At 40.7% G+C, this 13,033-nt stretch overlaps 1 protein-coding gene across 3 annotated transcripts in view; it reads left to right on the forward strand.

Moving 5' to 3' along the window:
- The window catches only part of MYRIP (myosin VIIA and Rab interacting protein), a 220,324-nt gene that overhangs the window by 101,934 nt on the left and 105,357 nt on the right, over positions 1–13,033 (forward strand). For all 3 annotated transcript variants that reach the window (XM_082044877.1, XM_082044878.1, XM_082044879.1), the window contains one exon: positions 736–957. In XM_082044877.1, the coding sequence (XP_081901003.1) occupies positions 736–957 (222 nt within the window). The remainder of the gene's footprint in view (positions 1–735; positions 958–13,033) is intronic.

Below are 13,033 nucleotides of genomic sequence, written 5' to 3' on the forward strand. Positions count from 1 at the left end.
TGTAAAATATCAAAATCACCGTAAAATGGGAGATAGCAAATTACTGAATACCACACACACACAATTTATAGTTTTTCTTTTAATAAATGAGCTCTTTTGCTGGAATACAGAAAACTTTAGGAGGTCTACAAATACTTTCACGAACAGTTGGCTCAGTATTGTTCTGAACTAGTAAAACACCCGAATCTCTCTGAAATGAAGTATGTGATTAACCTTCCTTAACAAACTGGAGCTGTTATGAATACTATGACACCATGGGTCCGAATAAAGCAACTGTAACATTTTGTTTTCAAAACTGTTGCTCAGTAGGATTTTTTTACTACCATGCACCAAACCTTTTGACTTTCATAGACTGATTTGTAAAGAGTTCTGAAAGCAGCCTTGAATTCTTAAATAACAGTATGGCTTTGCACAGCTGGAGTACCTGGAGCAGCAGCCTGGACCTCCTGAGGGTTTGTCTTGCTGGAGCTGAGTGCAGGGAGATTGTTTGCCCTGGCTCGTGACTCAGAGAGTTTAAATGGATCAGCTATGAGTGATCGTAAGAAATGCAGGAGTTTTTGCTTCCCTATTCTGGACATAGAACATCCATTTCTGACGTTTATTTCACACCCGCAAAAGTTATTCAAAGAGTGAAAGAGTGTAACGTGAAGATGTGGAAAGAGAAGAAAGGCAAAGAGGAGATTTCTTATTGATTTTTTTTTTTTTTTTTTCTTTTTTTTTTGCTTTTTGTTGCAGTGAAATGAAGCAGAAGCTGGATGAAGAGGGTAACAAATGCAGCATCCTTTCCAAGCAGCAGAAGTTCAACGAGCACTGCTGTATTCGCTGCTGTTCCCCATTCACGTTTCTTATCAACAGCAAGCGACAGTGCCAAGTCTGCAAGTACAACATCTGCAAGAGCTGCAGTTCATACCAGAAGAAGGAGAAGGCTTGGATTTGCAGTGTCTGCCAGCAAGCAAGGTAAGGGGCCTGCTGTTCAACCACCTGTGTAAAGCAGCTGTGGCCTGACCTGTGCTTTTCCCTGTGTTTGTCAGTAGTTAGCACTGGTGGGATAGGACACGAATTACCTATTTATGTAGGGGTTGATTTGTTCTTGAGGTTTGACGTGCCTGTTTTTTGTAGAGGTTAATTTGTTCCGAGAGTGTTTGGTTACCTGTTGCGTTTCCCAGGCTTGCTTAGCTGGACTGATGAGTCAGCAAGCAGTAATTGGACTTGGCTTGAGCAGGGCTGGGATCTCCTGAAATGCCTGGGTTACTAAGGGAACCTGAGCACAGATGGTGGTAAGGCAGTTAATAATTTTGCAGCAAATCCCGCTGATGGGTGGGGAGTGGAAGAAAGAATATTGGTGAATAGATCATCCAGCTGTGACTGTGTTTTGGAGTGCTTTTCGAAATGCCAGCTTATGGGGTGGGAACACTTTGGGCTTACTTTGGCAAATAACCAGACAAAATAGCAGTGCAACCTGCTAAAATTCTTAACATCTGTTACGGAAATGCTGCCAAACTTCTATTTGCAAAGGGTATCAGGGATTTACTATCTCACCCTTTTGAGGCTAATGGAGCCACAACACTTAAAGGTATCACGAGAAAAACAAAGCAAATTCAAGCAAACACATAACAGAAGAAAAGGGGCTGTTCCTTGGACTGTGACTGTGGTAGTCCTTGTCTGGGTCGCAGGCCAGATTCCAAAAGCAGCCTGAGCTGTGGTGACATAGCACTGGCCAAGGTCTTTTTGTTCAGACAAGAAAGGTGAATGAAGTAACTCAGTTCCTCATAGTTTAATTTTGAACATGGGTGACTAAAGCAGCTGAGCAAACGTGACAAAGGTGGCTGTTTATTCTTCATCTGTCCCTTTAGTGGAGAACACAGGATGAAGACAAGAGCCAAGTCCCTTTCCAGTGCTTTATGATATTCCTGTACTCACTGAAGACTAATTGCTCCCACTTGTTTCCCATCAGCACTCACTTGAAATTTAAGCTTTCACACATTATCTGTGAATGAAGTGTGTGCCCTTTGACTCAGGGTCTTTAAATTATAGGGATCCCAGATAGATGATGTCGTGTTTCTAAATTCCAGCCCTTGAACCAGAAGGAGGTCGTATTCTCCAGAGGACCTGCTTCTTCTCTGCCTTTTACCTTGGAAAACCTGCATACACACCCTTTCCCCTAGTGAGGAGGCAGAATGACAGTGTCTTTTCCAGCAACACAGAGAGCTGTGGAGCCAGTGCTTGTTTCTACTTTCGTCATTCAACCATTTCATGTTACACCGCTTTCTTCCACTTCTCCTGAGTTCACCCATATGGGCAGCAGAACAGGCAGCCAGGTTTGTGGATGCTGATGAATTGCACTTAAGATAGTTTTTGCTGACTCCACAAAAAAAGTCTCAAAATAATTCAGTTAAAGAAGAAAAAAATCCGTAGCTGTATTATAAAAATGCTGTTTCTGACCTTGCTTTTCCCACAATTCTGTGGAGCCCTCAGAGTCACCCACCTGTAACTCAGTTATAAATATTTTCTCTATTTATGAGATCTCAGACACAGCTTGAGTTATTTTTCAGCAGCTAAATTAGCTAACACTGCTTCTAATAATTTTATGATCTGGTTTATTGATTGGACTGTACAACTTACAGATCGCTGTAGGGGAGTGTAGGGAGTGTTTTTTTAATCTGTTTTTAACAATCAGTCAGTATTTCTTCCAGGGAAATACACAGGGGGAAACACTACAATTTGTGAGTTCCTGTCCCTTTCTCAGTAACTTATTCCTGAGATGGAGCATGAGCTGTGGTCTCGTCTTCTTATGTCTTTTATTTTTTCCTTTAATAAGATAGCACAAGTAGTGGAGGTGGTTCTCTGTTTAGCTGCTACTTGTTTGCACGTCATACTGCACAACAGATAGTGAGCTAGAAATATCTCAGAGAGGACTGCGTTTTCAGGTGGTCCTTTTTTCCACCCCCTCCCTGTATGTTTTTGCTTAATTATACAAGAGTTAATGTTGTAATTCTCTGCTGTGCAGAAAGTTCAGTCGAACTGGAAAAATACAAACCTATACAGTTCAGGCTTCCTATAATGATGTTTGTGCTCTCTAGCTCTGCTCTACCGCAGCACTCGAATAATCCTGAGTTTTATTTCTAGTGTATATTTAGAATATGTCAGCCAGTTCTCTGATGTCAGAATATGTTCTTTATATTTCAGATGGTTTTGTTTGGAGGGCCCATTTGCTGTAATGTGCTTTAATGTCAGCAGAAAAGAGCCTGTTTTTGTGGAAATATGGTAAAGTTGATGGTAGATGTGACTTTAGCCTGCTAAAGGATACGTCTCTTCTGTTTAGCTGATGCAAGTTTTAGTGTAAAACCCTTTACAGTCTCTATAGGTGGGAATAAAAACCACCACACACCACCAAAATTTGGCAAAACCTTGGGATGGTACTTAGGGAAAAGGATTAGTCCTAGTTAATAACTGAACCTTGTATTTGTTTGTTGATGTGCTTGGCTGTAACAAAACATTTGGTTTCAGGCCTCAGTTGTGGAAAGCTAATGAAGGTACAGTGCTGCTTAGCAATCTTGTTTTGCTCTCAAGCAGGCTGAACCATCTGGTAAAAGGAAGCTGAAGTACCTTTATGTATCCTGCCAGAGCTGCAGCCTGGAGCTTTGTGTATGCTTTTGTTGAGTTGTGTATTTCTGCCTTCTGAGGTCCTTGTCTGACACTTGAGAGAACTCCTAGAGAACCTGGAAGCTATGGCATTGTCATGTAAGCGCTGGGAAATATGGTTTTCCTTCTGAGATAGAATTAGATAGGAATGTTCACTTGCTGTGTGGCATAGCAGAAAAGGTAAATTTTTATCTCTGACATGTACATGTTGTCTTCACTGGACCCATATGGGTCTTGTTCTGTGTTTTAAAAAGCCCTCTGAATAATCCCATTCATATTGTACTGAAGGGATTTACTAATTTTAAGTAAGTAACAGTGAAAATTATCTTCCTCAGATGTATGTACTTGAAGAAATTGATGCAATTCCTTCCAAAAATGCTTGCTGCTGCATTCCAGTTTTCTTCTTCCTCCTTCTGCCAATGCTATCCTGTATCTTGATCTTCTTCTCTTTACCATACTTGAACATCACAGCGGCTCACAGACACCATATCCTTTTGCTTGCAGTATCCATGCAGAGGAAGGCAAGAGCTTGGATTTTGCATAAGAGCCAGAAACATTCTCTGGTTTATTCAGTTGCTCCCTAGCTGGAGGAGGAAAGGGAGAAATGTGCAAACTGGTTGCTTTGGCAGGTTGATCTTTGCTGGGTTTTTTGCTGTCTTGATCTGTCTTAATTATTTCTGAAGTATGCACTGGGAAGAATTTCAATTCTGCTAGACAGAATAAAGCTGTACTTGCATAACACACAGCAGCCTGCAATGCTGCACTTACAGAAAAGTATCTAAAAATGGAATTGAAGAGGAGAGTAGGAAAAAGAGGTCTATTAAAATGGCTAAATATTACACAAGTGCTAATTAGGCAATCTAGCTTAAGTAGACTTAGAAGTGAGTGTGTGGCTTAGTGCCTGGAGGACTAATCTGTGTTTTAGGAGCTCCAGATTGCAGTTTTAGCTGTTCACCTGATTGTCAAGTGACCTTGGGGAAGTTTCCTTGTCTCATGTTTCCCCATGTGCAGAATGGATTTAATGATGCTGAGCTCTTGCAGGTCAATAGTAGAAAAGTTAAATGCTATGGCTGTAAAGTGCTAAGTATTATTAATATGCTGTTATTACAGAAGTTTTGCTACAGTCAGCATGGTTAAAACCTTTGCTTTGTGTGTTGTGGTAGCACAGAAAACTATTATGAGTGCTTGGATTCTTGTGAGTGAGGGTAGAATACCACAACCATGTTATAAATGTTAATATGTAAATGCTTGTCTGTGTTTGGCCTCACCTACCTTCAGCAAATCGTAGTAAGAGAAGTTATCAAACATTTTCCCTAGTAGGAAAAAATATTATGGAAATAGTGTACAAAAATATTGGGACTTCTGAACTGGAAGGAGGGGAATACGAAAGGATGTAACACAGTTTTTCCACATAATAAACAGCATACAAATTATAGATTGGATTTATTTAGCCTTTCAGTTTTGCAAAGAGTGATGGACTTTGGTGAAGGTGAAAGATTGAAAGCTAATAAAAAATACACAGGATTCTTCAAGTGTGGACACTTAAGTGGCAAGTGAGAACATCACTCCTTACAGTAGCTGAGATAGGAAATCTTAAGTATTCAGCAGAGTTTAGGGAAGAATTTCTCTTTCATCAGTTCTGTAGCTGGGACTTCAGGCGCTCTGCAGTTGAAGGACTATGGGCCATCACAGCCCCTGTGTTGGGTTGGTGGCAGTCAGGGAAGATGTACAGTTTGTGGTGGGCAAACAATGGAGAACAAGAGATAGCAGTAGCTGACTAGAGGCCTCAAATTTACAAATATGTGAAGTAGTAAAGGATTGCAAGACAAGATTTTCCTCTGAGAAAGTGGGGAAAAAAAAAAAGGTTATGTTAAAAAACAGCCTATCATTCTGGCTCCTGGGTGTTTGACTCAATAATGCTTGTACCTTTCCTAATTTTTCGCTATAATGTCATATTTGTACATCCCTTATTAATACAGTGATCCTGCCTAGAGCATGTCCACTCCAACTAATTCTTGATGTCAGTAGTATTGCTATTCCTATTTTTTAAATATATCAGATGTTTAATCTGCCATCTTTTTTGTTGGAGCATGAAGTGATTCTTCCCTTTCCTACTGCCTCGCCAATGATTTGACATTTTCACATGCTTGCAAGTTGAAAAAGTTGTTCCTGGACATACATGGTCTAAGTAGGGTGTTCATTCCTGTGTGTTGTGATGGAGTTTTCTTGGTGGGCAGAGGGGATGAGGTTTGTCTTTCTGACACCTCTCTTCTGCAGAAGACTTAGGAATAAATTAAGGCAACAGTTGGGACTGATGATTATAATAAACTCTACATGTCTGGGCAGTTTTGGAATCTAATAAACCCCTCTGATTATCCCACACTCCATCCTCTTTTTCTCTCCAGTTGGTGCTGCTGCCTGTTTTGGGGTGACAATTTTGGTGTTTCTCTGATCCCCTGCAGAGGGCCTACAAGCTAGTTCTATATGGATTTCTGAGAAGCGACATCATTTCGGCTTTATTCTGTATTAACATTAGCTGGAATGCAAGACACTGTGCTTCAGCTTTTCAATCAGACTGAACTGTAATGTTCAGGAGGAGATGTTTGCTGCCCAAGCATTTCTGCCACCTCCTCAGTGTCCCCCTTCAAGCTCATGTGGCAGCGTGCAACCATCTGCTGGATTTGGGACATCCCTCAGCTCCAGTGAGAATCAACCTTTCCTCGTCCTCTTCAGGACAACTGTACGTTCACTTGTCTGACAGAGTCCGATTTCTGATTCACGTTTTCCCCCTCTGGGTTGGGTTTCTAATATCCTCTTAGCATAACATTGTTTGGGAAATGTTTTTCAAAGCATGTTAATTTGAAAAACCTGTTAAACTTTATTTTAAACAACATTGAATTAGTACCCATGAAAGTCCTCTTGGAAAAAAAGTGGAATTTCAAAGCTAAATCTACTGATTTTTATTCTGACTAGGAAAAACTTGTGTAAGCAGAGCTTTTCACAACTTCTTATCTAGATCAGATGTTTGATTTTTGGGTCAAGTCAGAATATCTTTGTATATCATTGCATTATAGTTTATTTTTCTATTCTCTATTAAATGGCAACTATGCAAAATTATTTTTAAGAGGGAAAATCACATGTCACTTGTTAAGTCTTATTGTGCCTATTACTTTATTCCCATCACAAAATGCATGTAATAAAGCAAAAAGCCATGCTGTGGTTAACACTCTTAAGGTAGCCTTTAAGTGGAGCAGAGTGCACTTTCATATAGACATAGCATTGAACATTTTTTCATTATCAGTTACCAAACATTGCTAATTGCCTTGGTATTTGTATATTTCAGCATTTCCTGAGTCTTCAGTTTTTCTCCTGCTAGATTTTTGCAGTCATCAAGCTTTGACAAAGTAGAGGAATCAGTCATTTACTCCAGACAGTGCTGACATTGCCACTTCCAAGAGCGGAGTCAGCTTCTGGCCTGTACTCTGCCAGTCCCTAAGGGACATGTCATGTGTGTATTCTTTGCTTTTTCTGATTGGGAAGTCTGATCTTGAAGGTGCCAGGTTCATAATGTTTGATGGGGCCTGCTCTGTATTGGAAGAACTGGCCATCAAGACGAGAGGTCTGTGCAGTGAAGGGTCTTTTCCCACCTAAGCACCACATAGGTTTAGCTCCCATACATTCCTCACAAGGAGAGAAGACTGTTTATTCCTGTATTGTATGCTCCTCTGTCTCTGTAATTGTGTGTGTATATAGATATATATATATATATATAAAGGCTATTTCTACAGTCCACAAGTAATTCAGATTTTTTTGCCAAGTCGTATTATTTTAATTTCACTTCCTATGGATCAAAGACCCTCTGTGCCTCTTCAGTGCTTTTCTACTCCAAAAGATTTATCCCGTTAACTGTGAACTGCCCAATAATGTGTGGGTACCTTTAGAAGTATTAAAAATGCTATGTTTAGCACAGGGTTTTTTCTTGGTGGTAAAACTGGAAGTCCTCTAGACTCATAGCCACTACCTGTGAATGGCAATGACAAATATGAATAGTACTGCCGTTTTAAAAGGTTCTTGTGTTACCAAAGAAGTTAAAATGAGAATTTAATTTGTCATTTTTTAAAAAGCTTAACCATATCAAAAAATAAGTCCCTTTATGCTCTTATTCTTCAGACCTACCTCTCACACGAAATAGATAGTGAAGCACTTACTGCTTAGTAGCTTCAATAAGAATCTATGAAATCATACATTTACATATTTCATCAGGCAGTAACTCATCCTGCTTCTGTGACTTGGGGGAAAAGGAAGATGGAAAAAGCAATTGCCCTGTCTTTCTGCCAAAGAAAAGGTTTTCCAAATTTGTGTGCCGAACTAAGTATATGGCTTTCTTGTACATTTTGTAGTAGCATATCTTTTATGCACCTAGATTTTTGTGAAGTCTTACTTGGATGAGCACTGCTGGTGTCTGGATAGAGAGTTACTTACTCTTCTTACATCTTTCACTCCCCCATCTTTCAAAATATGACCCTACACTTGTGGATCAGGAAATATGTGGTAATGCCTGCCACAGTTAGCTGTGCTGGAAGTATGTTTCATGTACTTTCCTGTTCTACATCACACCTGCTTTTTTTGCTTTATCTGTCCAGGCAAACATCTTGTTCATTTTAGCTCAGGAGCTAATAGACAACACTTGTATTTATTTTGCATCCACAAATAAAATCATATTAACATAGAAGAGAAAACCATCTATGACCGAAAGCCATCTAGAGTTGGCATCTCCATTCATTTCAGGTTGTGGCAGTCAGATGCCCATACTGGGTCTTTTAGGTTTCATCTCCATTTCTGTCCATTGACGTGAAGACTGAGGCTTGCTTCTCTGGACCACAGCTTGAGAGAGTTTTCTTTCTCTTTTACTGAAGCTCCCAAGAGATAATTAGTGGTGAATGAAAGAGTTTGTTCATTTAATTAAGAAATATTATTTTCCATCATCTGTCACACTCTGAGGTTGTATGTGAGGTTAATAAGGTAATGAAGACATCACAGTTTGCATTGTGCTCTATTTGCTGATGACAGATTTACTTTGTATTCATGATTTTACCTGGAATATTCAATGTAGTGGAAACTTGAATGAATGGTTGTGTGATAGAGAAAATCCATGTAAAGGATGGGAGAAATTGCATCAGTAGTCACAGTGGTAATTTTGTCTCACTGATGTGTTTGCAGGGCTTTGTAACCTAAGGGACTTCTTGGGTTCTCTGTACCTCAGGTAACTGCAATTGTCAAAAGCACTTTCAATCTCTGGCAAAATAAGGGAATTAATATCCATTAGAGGCAAAGAAGAAATCATAGAATCATAGAATAGTTTGGATTGGAAGGGACCTTCAAGGGTCATCTAGTCCAACTCCCCTGCAATGAGCAGGGACATCTTCAACTAGATCAGGTTGCTCAGAGCCCCATCTAGCCTGGCCTTGAATGTCTCCAGGGATGGGGCATCTACCACCTCTCTGGGCAACCTGGGCCAGTGTTTCACCAGCCTCATTGTAAAAAATTTCTTCCTTATCTTCCTTTAGTTTGAATCTATTACCCCTTGTCCTAAGGCAACAGGCCCTGCTAAAACAACTGTCACCATCTTTCTTGTAGGCACCTTTTAAGTACTGAAAGGCTGTGATAAGGTCTCACCAGAGGCTTCTTTGGGCTGAACAACCCCAATTCTCTCAGCCTGTCCTCGTAGGAGAGGTGTTCCAGCCCTCTGATCATTTTTGTGACCTCCTCTGGACCCTTTCCAACAGGTCCATGTCTTTCCTATACTGAGGGCTCCAGAGCTGGATGCAGAACTCCAGGTGGGGTCTCACCAGAGTGGAGCAGGGGGGCTGAATCACCTCCTTTGACCTGTTAGCCACACTCCTTTTGATGCAGCTCAAGATACAATTGGCCGTCCGGGCTGCAATTTTTGACTACTTGTCTTAATCCTGCATGCTTATCAATAGCCAGGCCTATGTCTGTGGTGGCTGTCTGTACTTCTGATCAAAAATGCTTCTGGAAATTGTCCTGAGGAGGAGAAAAACTGTAGAGCGTTGTACTGTGAAGAAGTGCCCATTGTGAATGGCATTTTGACTGACTTCAGAAATCTGTGCTTCAGAAATCCTGAGCCATTTGTTTTTGGGGGAAGTAATTCTGTTGCATGGTTAAAAAAACGAATGTGGCAACTGTTACCTTTCCGCCTTAGGCTCTGTGACCTATGCCAAAATGCCTTCTTGTGTTTTGCTTCTAGGATCAAAGAGCTGTTGGATGTAAAGGAATTTGAGGTTAAGATTTTAGAACATGCCTGTATCAACATTGCTCCCTGAAACTGTTTCTCCAAGTATAGAAATAAGGCCACTCACACAGAAAACTTACTTAACAAGTGTCTCTCTTAGCCCTAAACATAGTGTGGCAATAGTGGTAGTTCTTCTCATCAAGGAAATTATAATTAGAGATTGAATATTCTTGGGAAACACCAGCTTTTGAAGCAGCCTTACATAGAATTTGGGTAGAGAGAATTTGTTTTGAAACCTGCGAAAGTGTGGTTCTCTGAGTCCATTCTATGTGGTGCATTTAAATACTGTATTTTCCACTTCCAAAGTTTTCCACTTGCTACTAAAGAAAGTGGTTCTGGCAAGAGAAACAGCAACAAAACAGAGTGAAAGGAGATTGACAGGAAAAGTAGGAGGAGGAGATTGGGGGGATAGCATGATTACAGTTTGAAAAATCAGTCATGTAACGTGTCATCGTAATTCCCAACTGGCAATTAAACAGCCCATATCTGCATAGAGGATTAGTAACACTGGAGGGTAATCCTCAGGATCTTGAACACCACTTCCAGTATATAATTTGCAAATTGTTTGACAGATACGTGCCTCACATATGCCATACGCTACTGTATTCCAGTGCTTCATGTAATTAGTCCTAGCAAAACCAGACCTCCAGCTCCATAGCTAGCTGGCTATGACATTACAATATGCCTGTTGCATGAATAGATTAAAAAAAAAATAAATAGGAGAGTCAGCCTGAATAATTAGACAATTTATATCTCCTGACATGTCAGGGTGCTGTGCCAGCCACCTGCTCCTGGGGGCTATAGAGGCTGGAGCTCCCCCAGGGCAGCTGGCATCCCTCTGGTGATAAAGGAGACCCAAGGTGAAATGGAGCAAGCGGTTCACAGCAGATCGTACAGGGCTAGAAGAGGCAGCACTGCTGGAAGCAGAACCAGCTTGAAAGCTGTTAGCAGCTGTGGGACACAGTTACGTTGCATGTGCTCCTTGGGATGGTCTCCAGCAGCGAGGTCAGAGAATAATTCGTGCTGGAAGGGACCTCTGGAGGTCTCCAGCCTGGTCCTCTTTTCCAAGCAGGACCAGGAGGGCCACATTACTCGGAGCTTTTCCAGTTGGGTTTTGAAGGCCTTCAGGAATGGAAATCCTACAGCATTTCAGAGCCCACATCCCACAGTTTGACCACCTTCATGGTGAAAAGTGTTTCCATTTATCTAATCAGAATTTTCCATGTCCTCATTTGTGTCTGTGGCCTCATATCCCTCCCTGGGCACCTCTGAGGAGAGTCTGGTGCTGCCTTCCTTGAATTCTCATTTGCAGTTTCATCCCCAGAACATTGCTCTTGCCTTATGCTCTGTGCTATTTAGGTGACTGTAGATACCTGAAAGTTTAATGCTCAATGCTTTTTCATGGTCTTCCTTTGCAGCTAAGAGACTGAGAAAAATGTAGAGGTAAATTCAAAACAGTGTGCTTTTGTGAGATCCAAGTAATGACAGTATCACTTTTGTGCTACTTGTTTTAGTGGTAGCTCACTTTTGGTAGCAGGATTAATGGAAGCCAAATAAACATGTTATCAGCCTGGGCTAGCTACAGTAACAGCATCCAGAGTAATCTGAATGTGAAAAAAGTTAAGGAAGGAGCTTCAGGACAGAAATCTTTGATCTGGGATAGCTGGGACTCCATCCCTGCAGGCTCTTTTTAGCGCTGTATTTAAATCTGCTGATTTTCAAAGAGATAATAAACATTATGTTAAATATGTCAACTCTTGGAGGCTTGGACCGAGTTCGGCAGTGTCGATCCCACAGCTGCAGTTGCTCAGGTGCACCGGTTACTGATATTAGAGTCACGTGAGGAAATTACCGCCTTGAAATTCTGAAAGTCAGGCCTTGGTTCCCAGCTTTACTTCAGATCATCTCCATCTAAGGGCAGCTGTGTGAAACTTTGCATGCTCTAGTTCTTATTGGTGAAATATAAAAGACAACGATGGCAATTCCTGTGTTTCAAATACAGCTTCTTAGGGAAGGACTGTCTCTAAATGCTGCCTGAATCCCAATACAGCTGATGGGTGCTACCAGAACGCCAACAGAGATCAGCACCACTTCTGAACTCTCTTACAGCTTGTAACTGGGTGCCTTTCAGTATGCAATTTGGCCTTTATATGGCCTTTGTTAATTCTTGTCACACAAAGATTTTGCTTCTCTCTGTTCAAATGTACTGCTCTGGTTTTTAAAAGGCACAATAATACAATGTACATCCTTATACCCTTTCTGTACCACAGTGAAAGTTGCTGTACCAGCATTACTTCAGCTGAAAAGTGTTAGTTCTCAGAATTACTTTTTAAAATAGAAAGTGAATGTATGTGATCTGATTTACAAAGTCAGGCAGTGGCTTCTGAATTGTGCTGAATCTCATGAGCTGTCTGATATTTGCACACTTTTCATTTAGGTTACAAAGGAATCATTGTGGCTTCCAAAATTATTTGGACACTTCCATTTTCCTGGTTGATTGTTGATGCTGATTCTCTGCATTTTGAATGTCTTTGGATGGTTTATGAAGGGCAGAAGAACTTCAAAACACAGCTTTAGTGTGAATATATAAAGGTAGAAAATGAAAACGTGGGTTCTTCTACAGAGAAAAAGAGTGTTTCTTTCATCTCTCTCTGTGTCTTATATAACAGATATATGTAAGGGCTTCTACATAGATTATTTTTTTTATAGTACATGGAGGGAGTATTTTTTTTTTATTATTCTGTAGGTGACAGAATTCATCAGGTAAGGAGGTAGGAGGTGGATTTGGATTCTGCTTCTTATTCATAACTTGCTCACCATCTGGTGTTGAGGTCACCCTGCCTTTCCGTTTTTTTGCTCCATTTTGAGACACATAATCCCTACCTTGATAGAGTGTGTTCTTGTGGGCTTTGTATAATATTTTTCTTTTACTTGAGGTCACAGAGACCTGGAGTGTCTGAATAAAAAGCATGGATGTGACCGGTTCCGTATGGGAAATCTTGATAATGTTGCTGTGTCTTAATAAGGAACCAAACATATGCCATCCAATTAAGTAGGTGAGACATTCTAAAGCTTTTC

Source organism: Streptopelia decaocto, assembly GCF_964273445.1.
Source record: "Streptopelia decaocto genome assembly, chromosome: 2".
In the NCBI taxonomy this organism is placed as follows: domain Eukaryota; kingdom Metazoa; phylum Chordata; class Aves; order Columbiformes; family Columbidae; genus Streptopelia; species Streptopelia decaocto.